The sequence below is a fragment of the Malus sylvestris genome, chromosome 10 (assembly GCF_916048215.2).
Source record: "Malus sylvestris chromosome 10, drMalSylv7.2, whole genome shotgun sequence".
NCBI lineage: Eukaryota > Viridiplantae > Streptophyta > Magnoliopsida > Rosales > Rosaceae > Malus > Malus sylvestris.
Genome location: NC_062269.1, coordinates 4,977,036 through 5,002,911, shown reverse-complemented (window position 1 = coordinate 5,002,911; position 25,876 = coordinate 4,977,036). Strand labels below are relative to the sequence as shown.

General features: G+C 39.0%; 3 protein-coding genes across 11 annotated transcripts; 2 read left to right on the top strand and 1 right to left on the bottom strand.

Moving 5' to 3' along the window:
* Window positions 1–3,226: 3,226 nt before the first annotated feature.
* LOC126585076 (very-long-chain aldehyde decarbonylase GL1-9-like) lies at window positions 3,227–14,233 on the top strand. Of its 5 annotated transcripts, XM_050249476.1 has the most exons (4): window positions 3,227–3,689; window positions 3,935–4,287; window positions 7,025–7,073; window positions 13,332–14,233. In XM_050249476.1, the coding sequence occupies exons 2-4, from the start codon at window positions 4,057–4,059 to the stop codon at window positions 13,835–13,837; spliced, it is 786 nt and encodes a 261-aa protein (XP_050105433.1). In that variant the 5' UTR covers window positions 3,227–3,689; window positions 3,935–4,056; the 3' UTR covers window positions 13,838–14,233. The 5 variants fall into 5 exon arrangements, with proteins under 5 accessions (XP_050105433.1, XP_050105431.1, XP_050105429.1 ...); XM_050249474.1 differs by lacking the exons at window positions 3,935–4,287; window positions 7,025–7,073 and adding an exon at window positions 11,036–11,388 and having other exon boundaries at window positions 3,257–3,689; window positions 13,283–14,233; XM_050249472.1 differs by lacking the exon at window positions 13,332–14,233 and having other exon boundaries at window positions 3,267–3,689; window positions 7,025–7,961.
* Window positions 7,933–17,070, bottom strand: LOC126585068 (pentatricopeptide repeat-containing protein At1g34160-like). Of its 4 annotated transcripts, XR_007610291.1 has the most exons (3): window positions 16,533–17,067; window positions 8,047–9,970; window positions 7,933–8,005 (listed from the first exon to the last, which is right to left on the bottom strand). XR_007610291.1 is itself a non-coding variant. In XM_050249456.1 (2 exons), exons 1-2 carry the CDS (start codon window positions 17,004–17,006, stop codon window positions 8,714–8,716), a joined length of 1,731 nt encoding a protein of 576 aa, XP_050105413.1. In that variant the 5' UTR covers window positions 17,007–17,070; the 3' UTR covers window positions 7,933–8,713. The 4 variants fall into 4 exon arrangements, 2 of the variants coding, with proteins under 2 accessions (XP_050105413.1, XP_050105412.1); XR_007610292.1 differs by lacking the exon at window positions 8,047–9,970 and having other exon boundaries at window positions 14,303–17,062; XM_050249456.1 differs by having other exon boundaries at window positions 7,933–10,261; window positions 16,824–17,070.
* Window positions 17,071–21,387: 4,317 nt separating this feature from the next.
* Window positions 21,388–24,247, top strand: LOC126585078 (co-chaperone protein p23-1-like). Of its 2 annotated transcripts, none has more exons than XM_050249478.1 (6): window positions 21,388–21,497; window positions 22,762–22,948; window positions 23,044–23,221; window positions 23,322–23,479; window positions 23,615–23,669; window positions 23,800–24,247. In XM_050249478.1, exons 1-6 carry the CDS (start codon window positions 21,493–21,495, stop codon window positions 23,913–23,915), a joined length of 699 nt encoding a protein of 232 aa, XP_050105435.1. In that variant the 5' UTR covers window positions 21,388–21,492; the 3' UTR covers window positions 23,916–24,247. The 2 variants fall into 2 exon arrangements, with proteins under 2 accessions (XP_050105435.1, XP_050105434.1); XM_050249477.1 differs by having other exon boundaries at window positions 23,797–24,247.
* Window positions 24,248–25,876: the final 1,629 nt, after the last annotated feature.

Sequence of the window (25,876 nt, the reverse complement as noted above, 5' to 3'; positions counted from 1 at the left end):
CTCTATTAAACGCAATAACCCAACTAAATGCTTATGATTTATCTTATAAACTGAACTCAATCTCCCCTTGAACCTTGTAAAAAAACTAAGAAAGAACATACGACTCACTACACTTTTATTAAGCATGGTTAAAATCACTCTCCACATTTGACAAAAGATTTCCTCTATTCTTCTTTATTGTGTGTTTAACTCATAGTCTTCTTTTTTGGCTCTATATTAGTAATTTTTTCCCATTTTCTCTTTGTGTAATATGACGTTTCTTAAAATATGAGAACACATCATTGACAATATAAATGAAAGTATAATTACTTTTTTGGAGCTTAGATTATGACCCTGTTATTATAAAATCTTGGCTCCGCCACTAGCACCACTACTATCTCTTCCCTTAATTTCCAAAAGTTTGGATCCCGACGGACTTTCATTATCACACAAACTTCAAGAATTAAAAATAATTGTCACTTAGTACTACGGTACAATGGTCTTCATCTTTATTTGTAAGTGAAAATATTTAAGTTTAATTCTCGCCAAAGATGAATTCAAATCAAATTATTGTGGTTAGTTCATTGTGAGGCTTAGTGCACTCATCCACCACTTAATATAGATAATCTCGTATGTGTTCCAAAAATCTCGTATGTATTCCAAAAATAATAATAATTAAAAAATATTGATCCCTGTACACCACATAAAAATGTCATTGTATTATTTTCAAAATAGAGCTGTAAACGAGCTGAGCCAAATAAAATATCATTGTACTCAGGTTTAGTTTGATTAAGTTTTTTTCGAGCTCGAGTTAAGCTTAGCTTGGTTCTTATGCGAGTCGAGCCGGAGCAAGCTTAAAAAAATCGAGGGTGAATTACACAAAATTATCTCAATTATGGGTCGAACGATACTATCATACCTCATCTTTTAAAAATGATGATATTATATCTCATCTTACGAATTTGTTCCAATGTCAGACCTCCGTCAGTTTTTTTTGTTTATTTCTCTGTTAAGTGTTGACATGACTAAAGACCATGGAAGAAAATATCCAAAATATCGGCTCGTTTTTTTTAGTTACCGATATTTTAATGAGTATCTATCGATAATATCGCGATATTTCTCGATATTTCTTATAATATCGCAATATTAGTCCAAAAATTCCTGAAAATTTGGAAAAGTCTCAATTTTGAGCATAGAGGGGTTCGAACCCCTCCCACTTAACTCCTTAACGCCTTAACCACTATATCACTTATGTTGTTGTGATAATATGCTACAATATTTATATATATGGTTTTGTTTTGAATTCTTTTTACAAGAAACAAATTTGCACATATTCCAAATTTTTTGTGGTATTATATTTTAAATTGTGTCAATTAATTACTTAGTTAATGGCATGTGGTTTTTAATTTTTCTATTTTTTATTTGGTCACTTACATGGTAGGGTTGGAAAAAATTCCGGAAAATCCCAAACCAAACCGAAAAATCTCAAACCAAAACCATCCTGAAGTTTGGGAATCCCATCCCGAAAAATACCGAAATTTTCGATATGGGATTGGTTTCCAAATCCCATTTGTTTGGTAATCTCGAAAAATACCGAAGTATTCGGTTTCCTATTGACTTTTGGGTTTTGGTTCTTGAAAACCATTGCCATGGTTGCTAACTACTCTTCAAAATACACTCACTCTACACATACAGATGATGAAGATAGTGAAATTTTTTAACCTCATAGGAACTCTATGTGGTACTAAGTCACTTATGTATCTTACCATGCAATGTATAAAGTGTAAAATATTGTACTAATTCATTATATATAAATGATTATGGTGTGTTTAGACTTCTTTCATTAATTTCTACATATTTTCTACACTCATAATGTTTGTCAGCTCGCTATATAATCAACTTGATAATGTTAAATCCATCATGCAATGCATTTCCTTCCAATTTTTTGTGATAAACTAATAGATAATTGACTAAATAAACATCCTGCAAAGTTTCAATAAAAATTTGCAAGTTTTTCTTATAATTTCCGTGGTTTCCATGTAATTTTTATCGATATCGATATTATCCCGATATTTCCATCGATATTTCCGTGTTTTCGGACTACTGATATTTCCGATATTACCGATATTTTCTTCCTTGCTAAAGACGGGTCCACTCACTAATTCAACTGGATTAAAAATAATTAAATATATTTTTCATAATTAAATATTAAAAAATTAAAAATAAAATTATTTTTTCATATAAAATTGTGGGATCCACCCTATCTCTCCTCTCTCTCTCGCCTATTTCTCTTCTCTCTCTCTCGCTGGGCACCTATATCCCTAAAATCCCAAAACCCAGAAACCCTTCCTACCCATCCCCCCAACCTTCCTTCACCACCCTCTCTCTCTCTCTCCCTCTCTCTCTCTCTCCCTTTCTCTCGCCTCTCTCTCTTCTCTCTCTTTGGGCACTTGCATCCCCAAAATCCCAAAACCCAGAAGCCTTTCCCACCTGTCCCCCCTAACCTTCCTCCATCACCCTCTATCCCTCTTCTCTCTCTCATGTCCAGCGTCGTCTGCCACGGCAGCGTTGTTGGTGGCGCACAACCCATGTGGGTGACGGAGGATGACATTGGAGCCGAAATCGACCCTCGACCTAAGCAGAAAAGTTTAAAATAAAATAATTAAAAAAAACCCAGTTCGTCCCCCCTACCCCTTCTCCCTACTCGAGCCCACCCCCAAATCATAACCACTTATTCTCTTTCTCTAGTCCCTAATCCCAAATCAGATACACTTCCCCTCTTTCTCTAATCCCTACACCATCTAGATAGGAAGGGTGAGGTCGAAGTCGAGCAGGGTTGCCTTCTCGAACTCCTCCGCCAAGGACGGTGGCACCAAGGCTAGCGAGGCGATGACGATGGCAGAAAGAGAGGAAGAGAGGGATACCAACTGGGGCTTTGTGAGCTTTGGGAGGTTTTATGGGATTTTGGGTTTTGAGATTTGTAATGGGATTGTGGGTTTTGGGATTTTGGGGATGCAAGTGTCCCAGAGAGAGACAAAGAGAAAATAGAGAGAGATAGGAGAGAGAGAGGGTGGTGGAGGAAGGTTGGGGGGGGGGGACGGGTGGAAAGGGTTTATGGGTTTTGGGATTTTGGGGATGCAGGTGCCTAGAGAGAGAGAAAAGAGAGAGGCGAGAGAAAGCAGAGAAAAAGGGTGGATTCCACAATTTTATATAAAAAAATAATTTTATTTTTAATTTTTTAATATTTAATTATTTTTTAATCTAGTTGGATTAGTGAGTGAGCCACGTCTCTAGCCACTTCAGCACTTAACAGAGAAATTAAGAGAAAAACTAACGAAGGTCTGACATTGGAACAAATTCATAAGATGAGGTATGACATTGTCATTTTTAAAAGATGAGATATGATAGTATCGTTCGCTCATAGTTAAGGTAGTTTTGTGTAATTTACCCAAAATTTGAGTATTTTTAAACCAAGAGTTTTCTGTTTCTTAGAAAAGAAAATAGTCGTAGCTATAAAAAGAGAATGCAGCAGGGAAAGAGAGAGAAAATTCAAACAACATTAATTTTCTCGTCTCCCAAACAAGATCACAGAACCCTTTTTCCTACATTTTAAATCCGTTTGAATCTCACAACTGCCAACGGCAAAAGAGAGTTTCTGCATTGCTGTGCGCCAACAGGGCCTTAGATCTGAATGAGAACCCACATTCTCTGTAAGTCGGTCCAAACCCCTATTTCTTCTTCTGCTCTCAATTTGATTACAATGTCTTTGTGGTTTTTTATGTATTTGGGTAAGTAAAATTCTTTCTCTGCTCTGTTTGGTTTCCGAGAAATTCCAAAAGGAAAATTTGAACACTTGGAGAATGGTAACTTGTGCATTGTTGATTGATTACTATCAGGAAACAATCAGAAACTCAGGCATTTATTCCTTTATTATTCCTTGATTTTTAATTTTCAGGGTTCAGAGAATGCGCATTCATATTCTAGATCTTCAACCGTAAATGTAGTGGATTTTGTTTGGGGACTAATATATGATATAAGCTTCAATTGGATTCAAATTTCGAAAGAAGAACAAAAACAATGGTGTTCTGGGAAGGTTATGTGAGTGATGAGGTAATGGGGACTTTTGCCCCAATTGTGGTTTACTGGTTGTATGCGGGGGCTTACCAGTTGTTGCCGCCCTTGGACAATTACCGGTTGCATACAAGAAGAGAGGAAGATGAGAAGAACTCAATGCCTCTCCCCTCTGTCGTTAAGGGTGTTTTGCTTCAACAGCTCGTCCAGGCCACCGTTGCTCTGGGGCTCTTCTTGGTCAGTTACTTCAACTTCTTCATCATCTCAATTATGCCAGTTTATGCAGAATGTGCTTCATTTTCATTCATGTTCATAGATGTAAATAGATATAGGTATGTGCCTGCATAACTATTGGAATTAGTATGGAGTGACGGCTCTTAAGAATTAGACATGATCCAATTGCACGCTGTTTGAGAATCGCCTTCAGATACACTAATGTAGAAAGTTGCTTAGTGCAATGTACCAATCTTTCTCCTTCTATTTTGGGTTTACCATGGACATGTTCCAGACTCTTTAGTCACAAGCTACCCTACTTGAAGTCTCTGAGGGCTTCACGATGTCCTGATCTTGTCTTGGTTGTCTTGGTTCCTTGATTCCGTCTAGATTTTGGCTTTAAACTTGATGCCTTCTCAGTCTCCAAGTTTCCCGCACATTTGATGTCTTTGTTCATGTATATCATTGTTCAGTACAATTGCATGCCGTGTAATTTGCGATCCTACAATCCTAGATTTTGTATTCACCTGTATTTATTGCATTATTTGGTGAAGCACTTTACGACCACCTTTGCCAATGGGTTCTTCAAAAAAGAAAACAAAAGATAAATAATCAAACCATTGACAATGAGCGTCTTCAAATACCAGCTACCTTCCATACCTACCAAATGAGACTACTGAAGAGACCTGTTAATTCTACCGTTTCTAGTAATGAGACAGTGAAACATGGAAATGAAACTTAAAAATGTCTGATAGGATGCCCATGTTTTCATGTGAGACATTCTTTGAATTCATAACAGTTCCTTGGTCAAGCTAAATTGATGTACAAATTTATCTTTAGCATGTTGATAACTAAGTCGGGATTTTGAACAGTACTTCATAAGGTGTCATGTGTCCTATATACCATCAATCTTGCTGTTTCCTTCTAGTTAATGCTGCCAGGCAGAAGGATGGCATGTTAATCTTTGAATCATGGTGCCACTGTCGCATATTGTCCTTTTAGAGAACAGGGTTCCTCTGGTTCAATTATGCCAATTTATGCGGAATGTACTTCATTTTCATCCATGTTCATAGATGTAAATAGATATGGGTATGTGCCTGCATAACTATTGGAATTAGTATGGAGTGACGGCTCTTAAGAATTAGACATGATCCAATTGCAGGCTGTTTGAGAATCGCCTTCAGATACACTGATGTAGAAAGTTGCTTAGTGCAATGTACCAATCTTTCTCCTCCTATTTTGGGTTTACCATGGACATGTTCTAGACGCTTTAGACACAAGCCACCCTACTTGAAGTCTCTGAGGGCTTGACAATGTCCTGATCTTGTCTTGGTTGTCTTGGTTCCTTGATTCCTTCTAGACTTTGGCTTTAAACTTGATGCCTTCTCAGTCTCCAAGTTTCTTGCTCATTTGATGTCTTTGTTCATGCATATCTTTGTTCAGTACCATTGCATGCCGTGTAATATGTGATCCTACAATACTACATTTTGTATTCACCTGTATTTATTGCATTATTTGGTGAAGCACTTTACAACGACCTTTGCCAATGGGTTCTTCAAAAAAATAAATAGATAAATAATCAAACCTTTGATAATGAGCGTCTTCAAACGCCAGCTACCTTCCATACCTACCAAATGAGACTACTGAAGAGACCTGTTAATTCTACTGTTTTTAGTCATAAGACAGTGAAAAATGGAAATGAAACATAAAAATGTCTGAAAGGATGCTCATGTTTTCATGTGAGACATTCTTTGAATTCATAACAGTTCCTAGTTTTAGCTAAATTGATGTACAAATTTATCTTTAGCATGTTGATAACTAAGTCGGGATTTTGAACGGTACTTCATAAGGCGTCATGTGTCCTATATACCATCAATCTTGCCGTTTCCGTCTAGTCAATGCTGCCATGCAGAAGGATGGCATGTTAATACTTTGCATCATGGTGCCACTGTCGCATTTTGTCCTTTTAGAGAATAGGGTTCCTCTAGTCCAAACATAAAAAGGAACAAAAATTGAAATATGAAAAACAATTTGTACGTACCTAAAAGCATAGTGAGGGTGGGCTTTAAAAAGCACTAGGAATATTACGAAATCTAGGCTGGGGATGATTATAGTTCCTTAGGTAGTCTGCTGGTACACTGTGATATTCGTGTGATGCATGCTTTTGAGATGTTAGATCTAGGTTATAAGATATGTTTTAAAATCTGGACAACATTGATGTGCAGAGTTGGATTCGTTGTCATCACTGAGCTTTGTCATATACTACTGAAGACTTTTATTTATACTAATCTTATATGGCTTTCTTTTTTTTATATTTGTTTTACTTGGGGTTTTCCTTTCTCTTTTTGTTTAGAAGGTGAAGAGTTTTTAACTTACAATTGTGTATAGTCAATGCGGTTGATCTGGCAGTGCTTTGAGATTGAAAGCCTTGGTTGGTTGATGGGTGGAGTCAGTAGCTTTACTATCTTACATGAGGTGTACTGTTTACCTTCTCTGCAATTTGGACAAGTGATGTAGAGTAGGCAGTTGTACGTTAACCAATCCATATTTCGTTACAATCTGTGACTCATAGTAGGTCATTATTCGTAGGAGTGTCTAATTCCCCCCAATGATGGAAAAGACCAATACATTTGTTTCCAATTTCTGTTCTCTCTCAACTTGCATTGATTTCATATCAATATTTGTAACTTTATGTCCAATTTGGAAGGTCCTTTCTATCAACTAGTATTCTGACTAAAAAGTTCATGCATTTTTGCTACAGTTGACCTCGAAGGCAAATATCTCCGGGGTCACAATTCAGCCCTCGATACCTGTGCAGATTGTCCAGATTGTTATCGCAATGTTAGTAATGGATACATGGCAGTACTTTGTGCACCGCTACATGCATCAGAACAAGTTTTTGTATCGCCATGTCCACTCTCAGCACCACAGACTCGTTGTTCCATATGCAATTGGAGCCCTTTATAATCACCCACTTGAGGGTCTCTTGCTCGACACTTTTGGCGGGGCGCTCTCATTTCTAGTCTCAGGGATGACAGCACGAACGGCTGTTATATTCTTCTGCTTTGCTGTGATTAAAACTGTCGATGATCACTGTGGGCTTTGGTTGCCTGGTAATATATTCCATCTTTTATTCCAGAACAACACTGCTTATCATGACATACACCATCAACTTCAAGGCTTGAAGTACAACTATTCCCAGCCATTTTTCCCGATATGGGATAAACTTTTTGGCACCTACATGCCGTATAATCTTGTCAAGAGACCTGAAGGGGGGTTTGAAGCAAGGGCAATGAAGGCAATGAAAGACAGTTGAATCACAGCAGTTTACTAATTGAAGCTCACTTCACGCTGAGAAATTATTTTGCTGAGGCGTCGGTCGCTCATGGAAATCTGAATTAGAATCGTGATATCGAGGCTCTGTTCTAGTCTCTAGCAGGAGGGTTTGGTCGTTCGGGTTAGTCCTTTTCTGGTTGTGACAGTAATTTTCTCTTTGCTTGGTTGTGTTAATTCCACCAACCTGCCTTATGCATTGTAATTGTGAGATTCTGGCTTTCTAATTTGTAGCATATTTTGTTCATTGTTATTCAACACTGGTTTTAAGGGGCATAAGAGGCCTTTCCAGACCTCATTGATGTACTTGTTTGTATGTGCCTTCAAAGAATTCAATTAAACGAACGAACACGATCTCAAGTTTAGCTTGATTGCAGAATTCTTCTTACTATATCAGAAATTAGACACACTTGTTTAAAGTATAATGCTCTATTTTCGGACAATTTCAACGTGTTATGTTATCAGACTGCATCATCATCACTGTTGGTCAAGTATAATTACAACTGAAGCCTGAAGGTGTGATGAACATTTCCGGCCTGTCTTTGATCGCGATCCTAATCTCGGCCTCCTATTTGAAGTAATTTAAGGTGGTACCATCTTTGCAACTCACATCCGTCATGCACTTCATAATCAACAGAAAGAGCAGGCTTTCAGAGGAGAAAAAGGTACCATCATACAAATCCTGGTAAGCCTCATTGCACAAGCTGATAGAACGAATTGATCAACAACACGACGCTATCCACGCATGAATAGGAATCACAGTATGTTGGCACAACCCTGTCCGAACACTAGGTGTAACGCACACTTCAGCGCCAAATGCTGTGCACGCTAAGCATCATGATCACCCGAGACAGTTACAGTGTCTCACCAATCATTAGAGAAGGCTTAATGGCAGTGGCGATCCATTCAAACTAATCTTCCCTGAATCCTTGGGAATAAAGTGTACAACTAATGACTGATTTGGACTAAAACAAATTAAAAAAATTACTAACCGTCACTGGAACAGTATCAAAACACCAGAGAACGGATATGTTCTTTCAGAATACCTCTTCAAATTAACTGGAAATCACTTATTTCGAATCTCCAGTTTGCTTTATAAGTTTATAACATATGAATGTCACCAATAATCTCTGCAAGAGCATAATCCTTCTTTAAATCTGTGAAACCGGGCTCGATCCCTCACAATTATTTCCCTGTTATAAACCTTCGAAATAAGTTTGATCACAACATGGCAATCCTCACATATTCTTAGGTTCTTAATCACTTGAATCGGGGTCCCCTCATTGGTACTAATCAAACCAAACGCCACAGCCAATTTCTCGCAGTGGTAGCTCAATGCATTCTCTTTTTCCTCCTCCCCTATATCATGCAGCACATTATTAGTCTTGGCCGCATATCCATAGGCTTTAATCCTGAACATTATCTCATCCAGCTTTGCATAAATCTCACGCCAATTAGTATGGCTTTGATCACCATTAACGAACTTGTGTATCACACCTTCCACTTCTATGTACCCAAAACCCGGTATCTTCTTCACATCCCTTTTCTTCATGGCCTCCCTCACCCTGCCTACATCATCCCATCTCTCATGAGCCGCGTAAACATTTGATAACAACACGAAATCACCACAACCCTTAGACCCCAACTCAATCAGTTTCCGAGACGCCAGTTCTGCCATCTCTACATTCCTATAAGTCTTGCTAGCACCAAGTAAAGTTTGCCAGAGTACCACATCGGGAAACATAGGCATAGAATTTATAATCTCGTAAGCCTCTTGAATACGCCCAGCTCTTCCCAGCAAATCAACTACAGTTCCATAATGCTTAACATTAGGGGCAACCCCATGCCCGGCCATCGAATTAAATAACCTGACCCCATCTGCCACCAGTCCGGCATGGTTGCAGGCACACAAAGCAGCAAGATACGACACTGCATCTGGGCACACCTCACTTTTATCCATCTGTCCGAAAAGCTCAAGTGCTTTGTCACCATTGCCATGCATAGCAAACGCCATAATCATCGTATTCCACGTTATTAGATTCTTCCCACATTTCATATTCTCAAACACCCAATATGCTTTGTCCTCAAAGCCGCATTTCGCGTACATATCTATAACCGCATTGCAAACAATGACGTGAATATCAAGCTTCTCATCCATTATATAGGCATGTATTTTCTCTCCTCTTTTGAGTGCACCCAATTGCGAACAGGCGGAGAGCGCACCAAGAACGGTGACTTCATTAGGCTTCAAACCCTCTTCCTCGCTCATTCTCTGAAACAAAGCTATAGCTTCAGTGGGTCGATTCCCCTGAGCCAACCCAGAAATTAAAGCATTCCAACAAGCAATATCTCTTTGACCCATTTCATCAAACACCTTCTGTGCAAACTCCAAATCACCCACTTTCGCATAAACGTCCAGCAAAGTAGTTCGCAGCAGCACGTCGGCTCCAAATCCGAACTGTACAATCTGAGAGTGAATCTGCATTGCCTCAGAGAAAGCCAATGCACGTGCGCACGCCTTTAGAGAGAAGGAGCACGTGAGGGCGTCTATTTTCTGGGAAGCTTGGGACATGGTCTTGTACCATGCGATGGCTTGGGTGGGTTGGAGGCTCTGGGCGAGGCCTCGAACGACGGCGTTCCATTGATTGGTGGAAGGGTTTTGGAGGTGGCGGAAGAGGGCTGTGGCGTAAGGGAGGTTGGCGACGGGGGAGAGGGCGCAGCGCTCGAGGAGTGTTGTGGTAAGGGAGGGGTAGAATTGGAATTTGCCACTGGTTAGAAGGTGGGCTTGGAGCTGTTTGATGCTCGCGAGGGAGTTGCATTTCTGTAACAAGGACTCCAAGCTGGCCATTTTCCATGCCCATGACAGTCAGTAGGAGCTGGGAAGCCCTTTTGTATCTACGTTTTTTGCTTTTTGGGAAGAAATTTTTAGTTGACGGAACATCGTATGTTTTAATACAAGTGGTGGAAAATTTTAATTTTTAAGTTATTAATCTTTTAACACGTATAATCCATCATTTATATAGGGACATATAATATGATGTACCACTTCATAACGATAACACTAAAAAATCTAGAGGGTTGGGTAGAACTTCCGGTTAATCGGCTTTTAAATATAAATTTGAGATGGAAAAGAGAGTTTCTGCATTGCTGTGCGCCAACAAGGCCTTAGATCTGAATAAGAACCCACATTCTCTGTAAGTCGGTCCAAACCCCTATTTCTTCTTCTGCTCTCAATTTGATTACAATGTCTTTGTGGTTTTTTACGTATTTGGGTAAGTAAAATTCTTTCTCTGCTCTGTTTGGTTTCCGAGAAATTCCAAAAGGAAAATTTGAAAACTTGGAGAATGGTAACTTGTGCATTGTTGATTGATTACTATCAGGAAACAATCAGAAACTCAGGCATTTATTCCTTTATTATTCCTTGATTTTTAATTTTCAGGGTTCAGAGAATGTGCATTCAAATTCTAGATCTTCAACTGTAAATGTAGTGGATTTTGTTTGGGGACTAATATATGATATAAGCTTCAATTGGATTCAAATTTCGAAAGAAGAACAAAAACAATGGTGTTCTGGGAAGGTTATGTGAGTGATGAGGTAATGGGGACTTTTGCCCCAATTGTGGTTTACTGGTTGTATGCGGGGGCTTACCAGTTGTTGCCGCCCTTGGACAATTACCGGTTGCATACAAGAAGAGAGGAAGACGAGAAGAACTCAATGCCTCTCCCTTCTGTTGTTAAGGGTGTTTTGCTTCAACAGCTCGTCCAGGCCACCGTTGCTCAGGGGCTCTTCTTGGTCAGTTACTTCAACTTGTTCATCATCTCAATTATGCCAGTTTATGCAGAATGTGCTTCATTTTCATTCATGTTCATAGATGTAAATAGATATGGGTATGTGCCTGCATAACTATTGGAATTAGTATGGAGTGACGGCTCTTAAGAATTAGACATGATCCAATTGCAGGCTGTTTGAGAATCGCCTTCAGATACACTAATGTAGAAAGTTGCTTAGTGCAATGTACCACTCTTTCTCCTTCTATTTTGGGTTTACCATGGACATGTTCCAGACTCTTTAGTCACAAGCTACCCTACTTGAAGTCTCTGAGGGCTTGACAATGTCCTGATCTTGTCTTGGTTGTCTTGGTTCCTTGATTCCGTCTAGACTTTGGCTTTAAACTTGATGCCTTCTCATTCTCCAAGTTTCCCGCACATTTGATGTCTTTGTTCATGTATATCATTGTTCAGTACAATTGCATGCCGTGTAATTTGCGATCCTACAATCCTAGATTTTGTATTCACCTGTATTTATTGCATTATTTGGTGAAGCACTTTACGACCACCTTTGCCAATGGGTTCTTCAAAAAAGAAAACAAAAGATAAATAATCAAACCATTGACAATGAGCGTCTTCAAACACCAGCTACCTTCCATACCTACCAAATGAGACTACTGAAGAGACCTGTTAATTCTACCGTTTCTAGTAATGAGACAGTGAAACATGGAAATGAAACATAAAAATATCTGAAAGGATGCTCATGTTTTCATGTGAGACATTCTTTGAATTCATAACAGTTCCTTGGTCAAGCTAAATTGATGTACAAATTTATCTTTAGCATGTTGATAACTAAGTCGGGATTTTGAACAGTACTTCATAAGGTGTCATGTGTCCTATATACCATCAATCTTGCTGTTTCCTTCTAGTTAATGCTGCCAGGCAGAAGGATGGCATGTTAATCTTTGAATCATGGTGCCACTGTCGCATATTGTCCTTTTAGAGAACAGGGTTCCTCTGGTCCAAACATAAAAAGAAACAAAAATTGAAATATGAAAAACAATTTTTCCGTACCTAAAAGCATAGTGAGGGTGGGTTTTAAAAGGCACTAGGAATATCACGAAATCTAGGCTGTTTTTGAGATGTTAGATCTAGGTTATAAGATATGTTTTATAATCTAGACAACATTGATGTGCAAAGCACAATGTGAGTGATGACATTTATCGTTTTCAATGTGGATGAGATTAGAAGCAGTTTCTCTTAATAAATATTCAACCTTACCTAGCTGGTTGGATTCGTTGTCATCACTGAGCTTTGTCATATACTACTGAAGACTTTGATGTTGTCAGTATGCTGTAGTATGTGATGACTGTTATCTACCAGTGCTTTTATTTATACTAATCTTAGATGGCTTTCCTTTTTTTTTTTTTTTTATATTTGTTTTACTTGGGTTTTTCCTTTCTCTTTTTGTTTAGAAGTTGAAGAGTTTTTAACTTACAATTGTGTATAGTCAATGCGGTTGATCTGGCAGTGCTTTGAGATTGAAAGCCTTGGTTGGTTGATGGGTGGAGTCAGTAGCTTTACTATCTTACATGAGGTGTATTGTTTACCTTCTCTGCAATTTGGACAAGTGATGTAGCGTAGGCAATTGTACGTTAACCAATCCATATTTCGTTACGATCTGTGACTCATAGTAGGTCATTATTCGTAGGAGTGTCTAATTCCCCCCAATGATGGAAAAGACCAATACATTTGTTATCAATTTCTGTTCTTCCTAACTTTACCATCCCAACTCTCTCAACTTGCATTGATTTCATATCAATATTTGTAGCCAACTGTTAGGACCTCTATGTCCAATTTGGAAGGTCCTTTCTATCAACGAATATTCTGACTAAAAAGTTCATGCATTTTTGCTACAGTTGACCTCAAAGGCGAATATCTCCGGGGTCACAATTCAGCCTTCGATACCCGTGCAGATTGTCCAGATTGTTATCGCAATGCTAGTAATGGATACATGGCAGTACTTTGTGCACCGCTACATGCATCAGAACAAGTTTTTGTATCGCCATGTCCACTCTCAGCACCACAGACTCGTTGTTCCTTATGCAATTGGAGCCCTTTATAATCACCCACTTGAGGGTCTCTTGCTCGACACTTTTGGCGGGGCTCTCTCGTTTCTAGTCTCAGGGATGACAGCACGAACGGCTGTTATATTCTTCTGCTTCGCCGTGATTAAAACTGTCGATGATCACTGTGGGCTTTGGTTGCCTGGTAATATATTCCATCTTCTATTCCAGAACAACACTGCTTATCATGACATACACCATCAACTTCAAGGCTTGAAGTACAACTATTCCCAGCCATTTTTCCCGATATGGGATAAACTTTTTGGCACCTACATGCCGTATAATCTTGTCAAGAGACCGGAAGGGGGGTTTGAAGCAAGGGCAATGAAGGCAATGAAAGACAGTTGAATCACAGCAGTTTACTAATTGAAGCTCACTTCACGCTGAGAAATTATTTTGCTGAGGCGTCGGTCGCTCATGGAAATCTGAATTAGAATCGTGATATCGAGGCTCTGTTCTAGTCTCTAGCAGGAGGGTTTGGTCGTTCGGGTTAGTCCTTTTCTGGTTGTGACAGTAATTTTCTCTTGGCTTGGTTGTGTTAATTCCACCAACCTGCCTTATGCATTGTAATTGTGAGATTCTGGCTTTCAAATTTGTAGCATATTTTGTTCATTGTTATTCAACACTGGTTTTAAGGGGCATAAGAGGCCTTTCCAGACCTCGTTGATGTACTTGTTTGTATGTGCCTTCAAAGAATTCAATTAAACGAACGAACACGATCTCAAGTTTAGCTTGATTGCAGAATTCTTCTTACTATATCAGAAATTAGACACTTGTTTAGAGTATAATGCTCTATTTTCGGACAATTTCAACGCGTTATGTTATCAGACTGCATCATCATCACTGTTGGTCAAGTATATAATTACAACTGAAGCCTGAAGGTGTGATAAACATTTCCGGCCTGTCTTTGATCGCGATCCTAATCTCGGCCTCCTATGTGAAGTAATTTAAGGTGGCACCATCTTTGCAACTCACATCTGTAAGAGCAGGCTTTCAGAGCAGAAAAAGGTACCATCACACAATTCTGGTAAGCCTCATTGCACAAGCTGGTAGAACGAATTGATCAACAACACGACGCTATCCAAGCATGAATAGGAATCACAGTATGTTGGCACAACCCTGTCCGAACACTAGGTATAAAGCACACTTCAGCGCCAAATGCTGTGCACGCTAAGCGTCATGATCACCCGAGATACAGGTTCTGGTATGCCTTCCTTTCTTTTGCAGTCATAAGCTTCGAAATGAGACTTACAGTAACGAAAAGCAAACGTCCAGAGGGGCATCTGAGAGGCGTCAAACCCGCAATCTCATTCCTCTACACTTGAGAGCACATGCTGGTGAGTTCTCATTTTGGCTAGACAATTTGTCTGCCTCATACCATGCCATACACTGGGTACGTATGATCAAACGGAGTAAACTCTAACTTTCATTGCAGGGTTTTACCCCCCCCCCCCCCCCCCCCCCAAAAAAAAAAATCTGAGACAGCCATGTATAGCAAAAGTGTGTTTATGCGGTGCTGCAGTTACAGTGTCTCACCAGTCACTAGAGAAGGCTTAACGGCAGTGGCGATCCATTCAAACTTATCTTCCCTGAATCGTTAGGAATGAAGTGTACAACTAATGACTGACTTGGACCAGAACAAATTAAAATAAAATTACTAACCGTCACTGGAACGGTACAAAACACCAGTGAAGGGATATGTTCTTTCAGAACGCCTCTTCAAATTAACTGGAAATAACTTATTTTGAATCTCCAGTTTGCTTTATAAGTTTATAATATATGAATGTCACCAATAATCTCTGCAAGAGCATAATCCTTCTTTAAATCTGTGAAACCGGGCTCGATCCCTCACAATTATTTCCCTGTTATAAACCTTCGAAATAAGTTTGATCACAACATGGCAATCCTCACATATTCTTAGGTTCTTAATCACTTGAATTGGTGTCCCCTCATTGGAACTAATCAAACCAAACGCCACAGCCAATTTCTCGCAGTGGTAGCTCAATGCATTCTCTTTTTCCTCCTCCCCTATATCATGCAGCACATTATTAGTCTTGGCCGCATATCCATAGGCTTTAATCCTGAACATGATCTCATCCAGCTTTGCATAAATCTCACGCCAATTAGTATGGCTTTGATCACCATTAACGAACTTGTGTATCACACCTTCCACTTCTATGTACCCAAAACCCGGTATCTTCTTCACATCCCTTTTCTTCATGGCCTCCCTCACCCTGCCTACATCATCCCATCTCTCATGAGCCGCGTAAACATTTGATAACAATACGAAATCACCACAACCCTTAGACCCCAACTCAATCAGTTTCCGAGACGCCAGTTCTGCCATCTCTACATTCCTATAAGTCTTGCTAGCACCAAGTAAAGTTTGCCAGAGTACCACATCAGGAAACATAGGCATAGAATTTATAATCTCATAAGCCTCTTGAATACGCCCAGCTCTTCCCAGCAAATCAACCACAGTTCCATAATGCTTAACATTAGGGGCAACCCCATGCCCGGCCATCGAATTAAATAACCTGACTCCATCTGCCACCAGTCCGGCATGGTTGCAGGCACACAAAGCAGCAAGATACGACACTGCATCTGGGCACACCGCACTTTTATCCATCTGTCCGAAAAGCTCAAGTGCTTTGTCACCATTGCCATGCATAGCAAACGCCATAATCATCGTATTCCACGTTATTAGATTCTTCCCACATTTCATATTCTCAAACACCCAATATGCTTTGTCCTCAAAGCCGCATTTCGCGTACATATCAATAACCGCATTGCAAACAATGACGTGCATATCAAGCTTCTCATCCATTAGATAGGCATGTATTTTCTCTCCTCTTTTGAGTGCACCCAATTGCGAACAGGCGGAGAGCGCACCAAGAACGGTGACTTCATTAGGCTGCAAACCCTCTTCCTCGCTCATTCTCTGAAACAAAGCTATAGCTTCAGTGGGTCGATTCCCCTGAGCCAACCCATAAATTAAAGCATTCCAACAAGCAATATCTCTTTGACCCATTTCATCAAACACTTTCTGTGCAAACCCCAAATCACCCACTTTCGCATAAACGTCCAGCAAAGTAGTTCGCAGCAGCACGTCGGCTCCAAATCCGAACTGTACAATCTGAGAGTGAATCTGCATTGCCTCAGAGAAAGCCAATGCACGTGCGCACGCCTTTAGAGCGAAGGAGCACGTGAGGGCGTCGATTTTCTGGGAAGCTTGGGACATGGTCTTGTACCATGCGATGGCTTGGGTGGGTTGGAGGCTCAGGGCGAGGCCTCGAACGACGGCGTTCCATTGATTGGTGGAAGGGTTTTGGAGGTGGCAAAAGAGGGCTGTCGCGTAAGGGAGGTTGGCGACGGGGGAGAGGGCGCAGCGCTCGAGGAGTATGGTGGTGAGGGAGGGGTAGAATTGGAATTTGCCACTGGTTAGAAGGTGGGCTTGGAGCTGTTTGATGCTCGTGAGGGAGGTGCATTTCTGTAACAAGGACTCCAAGCTGGCCATTTTCCATGCCCATGGCACTTGGGAGATGGGAAGCCCTTTTGTATCTGCGTTTTTTGCTTTTTTGGGGAAAAAAATTTAGTTGTGACAGAACATGGATGATACACTACGTATTTTTATATAAGTGGTGAAAATTTTTAATTTTTAAGTTATTAACCTTTTAATACACATAACCTATTGTTTATAGAGGGACACGTAATGTACCATTTCGTGTAACGGTCACATTGAAAAATCTCTCCTTTTGGAGGGTTGGGTAGAACTTCCGGTTCATCGGGTTTTAAAATATAAATTTGAGATGGAAAAGACTTTGTTACTCAAGTATTGACGAGGAACTCCTTATCATATTTTGTGATTAATTTGTAAAATTTCATTCTGATAGCTGTTTATATAACAAATCATTATCTCAATATTATCTTTGTAATATATATACGTATGAGATCGTTTAGCTATCAAACAAAATAAAATCAAATGGAAATATTTTTGCTCACCATCCTCAAGTGATGGTGATGTTCATTACCTTGTTTATCACCATTAGATAAGTTTAAATTTGAAATCTGTGTGGTGGATATACACAAATTTCAAAATTTGAATTCATTCAACGATAATAAATAGATGATGAACATTATCACCAATTAAGAATGTGAGCAAAAATGCACTTAGACCAAATAGTCGGTATTAGTAAAAATATTACGAACTGTCTATCTATTTATTATAGCATTAATTGAGTTTTTAGACATGATTTATATGAAATAATTTACAATATGAATGATCCCCGTCAGAAGCACAAGAAATGTAATAACATTTTCTAGATAATTTCGATAATGAGCCTGCATCTAAACATGAAGACCAAGAAAAACTCGGTCCACATGACATTTACATCTCTTGCTGATGTAGAAATGCAATATTGTGAATACGGAAAATTCCTGAAACGAAAGAGACAAGAACAACGTGCACAAACAAATATTTGTATTTGATGATTTTGGGTTACAATCTCTCTCTATTTTGATCCTCTGATTCGATCTCCGTAAGGTGTTGATTTGTGGATGTTTCGTTGATCCAAGGGCCGTCGAGGCTTGATTTTGGATGAACTGTTGGAAGTTTCTTCAAGAGCCGTGGGCTTGATCTTTGAAGGTGGATTTGAGAGAATCTTCAAGAAGCCGTTGGGGCTTGATCTTGAGGATGAGTGTTTATTCAAGGGCCGTTGAGGCTTGATCTTGAATAACGGTGATGGGCGGATCTTCAAGGGCTTTTGGGCTTAATCTTGAAGAACAGTGATGAACGGATCTTCAAGGGCTTTTGGGCTTGATCTTGAAGAACGGTGGCTTGTTGATCCAAGGGCCGTCGAGGCTTGATTTTGGAAGAACGATGAACGAAGAACGAAGAACACTTTCTTCAAGGGCCGTCGGGGCTTGATCTTGAATTGGTGGATGATTGTTGATCCAAAGGGCCGTTGGGGCTTGATCTTGGAAGAACGAAGAACGAAGAACACTTTCTTCGAGGTCCGTCGGGGCTTGATCTTGAATTGGTGGATGATTGTTGATCCAAAGGGCCGTTGGGGCTTGATCTTAGGATGAACGATGAACGAAGAACGAAGAACGAAGAGAGCTTTCTTGATTCTTCGGGAACCTGGATGCTTGAGAGCTTCGGAGTTTCAGAGCTTCAGAGCTTCAAGAATTTTGCCTAATGATTTTGGTTCCCCTTAAATGAATGAATTAGCCTCATATTTATAGAATTTTCCAAGGCCTAATTTTGAATATAATATCCCAGATGAAATAAGTCGTTTCTGCCAGGTGTTGACATGTGTCCTGTTTGATGACTTTTCCAACTTATTTCGATTTTTTGTTTAGACATACGCTACGTGTAAAATTTATGTAATACATGAGCGTTGAAACTTTGATTTATTGGTCAACATTTATTTACCGAAATTTCGATGTCTACAAATATATCTCATTTCTAAGAAAATTAAAAAAAATGCTATGAATCCCACAAATTGTGGAACAAACCTCACATACTTAATACACCTCATATTTGCCTTTTCAATTAAAAATTATCTTAATACACCCTACATATTTTTCCATAATACTCTCACACCCCACGTTCTCAATATACATTGCCGCCTAGGATTTAAAGCATATGTGGGTTGTTTTCAATTCCACCATTAAAACCCATGTCGTCTATTTTTAATATTTGGTGGTAATTTTAGGTGTTTAATTCTTTGTGTAATCTATGCGATCCCTAAAAGATGAACACGAACATAGAAACTTGAATAATGCAACAAAAGCAAGATTAATTAAATAATTATCGATGTCGTCAAAATCACTAAAACAATAAAAAAATTGAAGTCTTACCTCAAGTGAAGCTTCCGAAACATTGATTTCATTTTTATTCGTCAAAATAATTTTTCTCATTCAACATATTTGTAGTTTTATTGGTTAGAGTTTTGTTCAACAATGGAGGATCGGAGGGGTTTTGATAGTTAAAGAAGATAAATAATATGTTAAAAGTGATTTGAGGTATATTTAGATTTTTTTAAAACCTAATAAGGTCAAAATTGTCATTGCATAGTAGGCTAAATAAGTTATTTAATATTAAATTTTAATGTGGGGTGCTGTTGACCTTAAAAACTACCAAGCCTACGTGGCGCGCATGCCGAGTAATCTATAAGCTAACTACGTCATTCGGTTGAATGCGGGGCGTGCCAACTCGTCAGCCGAGCTCGGCCGAGGAGTAAAATTTGTTGATGTTGCGTTGGGTGCGCGGCTGACTTTTGCGTCTCGTGATTGCGACCGAGGAAGGAACACGTCTCGACCTCTTGGGTTCTCGAACCTGAAGACAAGGCTACTATTCTTACGAAGTTCACAAATTGTCACTGTCGGATTCGGTCACAGTGATGGTATTCGTCAGAGTAAACTCACACCGAATCGACACCAAAGTGTAAGGGCACAAATACTCAAAGCAGATATGTGTCTTAACAATAAACGTGGTTTGGCCGTCAGAATGCCGAACTCTAAATCCCACTTGAGAGTATCCAATCATAAACTAATTCGGCATGCAATGTGCCGAGCCTAATATACTATAACATCTCACTTCGCCGAGAAGGCTAATGAGATGACATCGACCAATAAGGATTCATAATTCCTTCTCGACTGAGACTTGGATAGATAACCAGTCACCCTCGACGCAATGCTATCTATGTCGACTGAAAATGCTGTGAAACTGGCTGGTTCTACGGTGACAGTGCTATCTATGCCGACTGAAGATATCACTGGTTGCCTTCACAGTGCTGTTTATCCAAATTGAAGGTGTGTTGGCGAAAAAAGAAAATGAAAAAGTCTCAAGGTTGTTGAGAGAATTTGCGCAGGGCAGTTGTGTGTTGAATTGGAGGGGGCTTGAACAATGCACAAACTCTTCTATTTATAGCACCAGACACTTTCTAGACCGAGTTAAAACCCTACTCGGATTAGGATTTCTTCTTCTCATCAAACACCATCTCGACCAGTCCTATTTTCACTATGACTTTGAACCCAGTCCTTTATCAAACCGGATTCCCTTCTATCCATATCTTGCCGAGACTCCTTATTGTGCCAGGATTCAATTACTCGTCTCGCAGCATGACTTGACCAACCTAGGTTAGGAAGCCCATGAACTAAACGATCCACAGTAATCTTTCTGTAAGGCTTTCCGGGCCGAGAATCCATCTCGGCCCAAACCAATATTTTGGGCCCAAACAGGTGCATTCAACATTTTGTAGAATGCTAACATAAAAAGTAAACTACATTGTATCCATAAAAAAAAATTACATTGTATCGTTTTTTTAATAGAAAAACAAATCATCGCCTCAATCTGCAATGGTAAACTGATGAACACTCCTGATCACAGGAAAAGCATCAACAAAGCTAGCATCAACAAAGCTAGCATTTGAGGCTTGACAATGACACCATTTAAGTATCCCTCCCAAGGAATGGCATATCACGTGTCACTATTTAAACAGTAAAATATGTGTATTAAAAAATTAATAACTTCAAAATATTTTTTTTTTACCATTTATATAAAAATACATGATACTACTTGTGTTCCGTAACAACTCAAAATATCTAAAACTTGCACGAAGTATCGAGCCACACGGCACCACCTAATCTAAAACTATACATGTTGGCTAAAAACAAAACAAAATGTAAGACTAGAATTCGCACCTATTTTCACTTCTTATTATTATTTTTTTTTAATTTTTACCATTGAAATAAATAAATTAAAGACGATTAATATAAAAAATTAATAAAAGTATACGGAAAATAAAAATGAGTGTAAATACTAAATATCACTCTCCTCACTTTACCGTGCATTTTTACATTTTACCGTCCAGAAATCTATAAATAGCACTAAAACCCCTTTCCTTTCTTGTATAAACCACTCCCGACTCTCTCTCTCTCTCTCTCTATCTTCCTGTGCGAAGTAAAAGCTATTTCTGAGCGAGGATCAATACGCCGATATGAGGTGCTGCTCTTAGATCCTGCTTTCTTTTAATTTACATTTACTTTAGATATTTATGTTTTCTTCTTTTGGGGTTGCATAAGAAGCATAGGGTTTGAGTTAGGGTTTTCCAATTTTTCGTCTTTACTTTTTCAATTGTTTACTGTTTGGTTGCTGAGAAAGTGATGGAAAATGAGTTATCTGTGAATATGGAAACTTGAATCCGCGAAGACGCCTTGGTTTTTGTGTTGGGTTCAGTTGAGGTTTAGGGTTTTAATTCTGAATGATTTGTTTTTCATTTCATGGAGATGACTTGTAATTTGATTTGACTGAGTAATTTGATGGAAATATGTTGTCTTATTTTCCATATTTCGTTTTCTCTGCAACCAAACAGGGGCTATAAGTTTTAATTTTTAAAGGATTTACTCAGATTTTGGTAAATTAATACCAGACCTAATTAGGAGAAGAAATTGCTGAATTAGATTTCTCAATCTCTTTTGTATGTTGTAGAAAGCTATTTAATTTATGCAACTATTGTGCCGGTCTTTCTTTTTCAGCTTTATTTTATCTATTCCCATTTTTTCTAAACTCATGTTTCCATTTTCTTTTTTGGTTTATCATACTTAAACACTGCCTTATTTGTGCAAGCTGCAACTACGTGCTTGAACGCGTTTTATTATTGGCGGGATGTGCATAAAGCTAGATATATGTGCAGGACGCTTGATTAGTGTAGGGTTTTAACAACTAATTGCTAGCAGCTACCAGCTTTGGTTAGATGAATGCTAGTCTGATTTGTCTTACAGTACTTGAGGTGCTAGTTTCATAGTGTTTGTTCCCTGCTGTGCGGTTTCATTTTTGTTTCTTCATAACTTTCTTGGTCCCGGGAGTTATGTAGATTGAATACAACGAATGTTCAGTGTTCTTTAACTGTTAGGTATTTGGCATCGGTTGTGTAGTTCAAGAAATTTAACATTTAGCAATTGGCGGGTAAGATGTAACTTTTGGGTCTTACTATCCTTATGGCAGCCTGCCTAACATTTGTACGCTCTACACTCTACCATCCAATTTAATGAAATTTCAAAGATTGGGCGGTACTGATTGCAGAAATGAAAAAAAAAACTACGATATTAGAAAGGTGAAAGTAAGTGTGTTAGAAGAAGTGGCTAGCATTATGGATAATATTTTAAATTTGTATTTCTATAAGTTTTTTGTTCTGGAGTATATGATTTACCTCGATTGTTTTGTACTTTAATCTTTTCTAATTTTCATTTAAACTTTTACATTTCAGCCGACATCCTAATGTGAAATGGGCCCAGAGGTCTGATATGGTCTACATAACTATTGACTTGCCGGATGCCCAGGATGTAAAGCTTAAACTGGAGCCTGAAGGAAAGTTTTTGTTTTCTGCTACTACTGGACCAGAGAAGACAGCTTATGAAGTTGACCTTGATCTCTATGACAAGATTGATGTAAATGTAATGTCTCGCCATAACCATCATGGATTTATTTCATTTTACTAGGATATCGTAGGGTAGTCAATTATGGGACTAACATATTCTTTTACTTGCAGGAGACCAAGTCTAGTGTTGGCTTGAGAAATATCTGTTACCTAGTGAAAAAAGCTGAGGAAAAATGGTGGAGCAGGTTGATAAAACAGCAGGGAAAAGCTCCTATTTTTCTGAAAGTGGATTGGGATAAATGGGTTGATGAAGATGAGGAGCCTGAAGAAGTGAAGGGTGACGAAGGCGGTGAGTGTTTCTCTTATCCTTCCTAAATCTCTTTCTGTATTGTCATAGTTTCCTTGAGGAATTCTGATTGTACGCTTTTGGCTTTAATTCTGGTTTCCAGGTCCAGGTGGGTTTGGAAATAATATGGACTTTGGTGGACTCGGAAACAATATGGACTTTGGAGGACTTGGAAACAATATGGACTTTGGAGGACTCGGAAACAATATGAACCTCGGGGGACTTGGAAACAATATGAACTTTGGGGACTTTGATTTGTCTGTAAGTAGTTATACCATCGCCTTACTGTTGAATTGTTTATACTAGTATAAGTAGCTATACCATCACCTGACTATAGGATTGTTTATATTAAATTATTTATTACGTTAAACAATTTCTTGCATTCTGTTATTTCAGAAGTTGAACATGGGTGGCGGTGGCTCGAGTGCTGACGCTCTTGGCAAGTTTGATGGTGAGTTTCACAATCTATATAGTCCATTCCAGTTGCATGATCTTTTGTTTGTTGGAACTGGACTAGTAACTGCAGATTAGCGTACAATTTATCACTGACAATTAAATTAACCGTCTTGTACTACTAGCAGAGAATGATGATAGTGACACAGAGGACGAAACTGCGGACCAACCACCATCCGCTGCTGGAGAATCTGACGCCAAACCTCCTGCGAGTGGTGAGCATGACGCAAAGGCTTCTGTCTGATGATGCAAAAGATTCAGAAAGTATGCGGGTGTTACCGCAAAAGTTGAAGTTTTCAAAGCCTTCTTTACAGCGTCTTCGAAGCCAATGCTACTCCCTGTTTCGACATGCACTTGAATATGTTTTTATTTCCCGACACAGCTTTGTGATTGCTTTGCTTCGCCTTCACAAAAGGGGTTCCTTTACGTTTTGTTTATGGTTTTATCACGAGGGGTAGCCAGCCTGATTGTTCGTGAGACGACTGCCGTTGGCAACGGAAGCTTTATTATCTTCCCACTTACTGTGATTCGCGGATATTGGAATTTACCATGTATTAGATATCGGCTTGTTCATTACCGGTGACGCTGTTGATGTATGGTTTTTAGTCATTGTATAGTATGCATCTCAGTCATATTCATAACCATCTTCAACGAAAAGGCTAAACATAGCCCCTCAATAATTTAGTGATCACACTAGAAAAGTTAGGGTTTCTGAGGAATTATTTTTCGGTTTGTCTGTCTTGATTTTTTCGCCTGTCAGGAGGTTGATTAAGTTTTATTCCAAAAGGAGATTCAAAGTCCTTTCAATTGCTCCTGTTCTACAAGAAATTGTTAAATTATTTTTTAAGAGGGGTTTAATGTTTTTTAAAAAGCTGGGTTTTGAGAGAAAATATGGAAGAGAACGATCATGAGACAGAGAGAAGATGAATTTCTAAAAGAACAGAGACGTGAAAAAGAAAGTGGATTCCACAAAGGTTGGGCCTGAGCTGCCGGGTTTTGAGGGTTTTCTTGCTACTTTAAACTAGTTGAGCTTGTTAATTAGTGGCATCAAGTCTAATTGTTCACACTGCAATGAGTTTGATCCGATGATGAATAGCTAATCAGATCGTCATGAGAATTGAGACTTTTTTAGTGTTTTGTGCCATGGTGGTTTACTTAGAAGTGTTGTTTTGTCAACCCACCTGTGCCGTGACATGGAAGTCTTTCTCATGTATAGGGGAAGATAAAGAGAATTGAGATCAAATTTTCTGCACCTATTTTGTGTGTGGCCCTCTCTGTGACTTCTATCATTGATTGACACATGTTAAGTTTATGACAACAAAGTTAAGGAGAGTGAAGTTTATTTACACGTGACAATCAATAATAGCGTCCATAGATGCTACAATATGTTACGTCTTGTTTAATGTATCACTCTGCGCCTTAAGCGCGGCACATGCCAACCTTGAATGTGACTTTACGAGTGCGGCTCTTAGGGCTGGTTTGGTATTGCTGTGCTTTGAAAAAAAGCTGCTGTAAGAATAAGCGGCTGTGCTGTGAGAATAAGTGGCTGTGAAATAAAGCCAGTAGAGTGTTTGGTAAACTTTTTTGTGAAAGTGCTTTTGGAAAAAAAATCAGGATGATAGTGTGTCTTTTCATTAAAGGAGCACTGTAGCTCCGTGTGCTTTGAAAAAACTGGTTTTTTTTCAAAGCAGCAAATAGCAGCTTCAGCTTTTCCTTTGATTTTCAGCTTATTCTCACAGCAGCTTCCAAAATAAGCCCTTTTTTTTCAGTTTACCAAACACAAAAATGACCCTTAGCTTTTTTTCACAGTGGCTTTTTTTAAAATCACCTCAATCCCAAACGGGGCCTTAGTATCAGCTCAATCACACAAGCATCCCCTACTTTCAGACGATTTTCGAGCACAAATGCTTTCCAACCATCATATATTCTTGCATTCAAAGACATATCGCTTAACTAACGATACAGATAGTCTCTGCAAACATCAGAAACAAAATATAAAAACAAACCAAAAAGGGGGTTATTATGTAGTTCTGTTGCTCCTTAAGCTGTTTCGTTCCTAATTCATATTCCAATATGAACTGGGATTGTACAAACGGCGAGGAAGTTTACCAAGTGAATTGCTATGTATGATGGTTGCATTTTGACCATGAGAAACGGATTACTAGACTCTAAACTCATAGCTTAAGAACCATGGATACTTAAGCT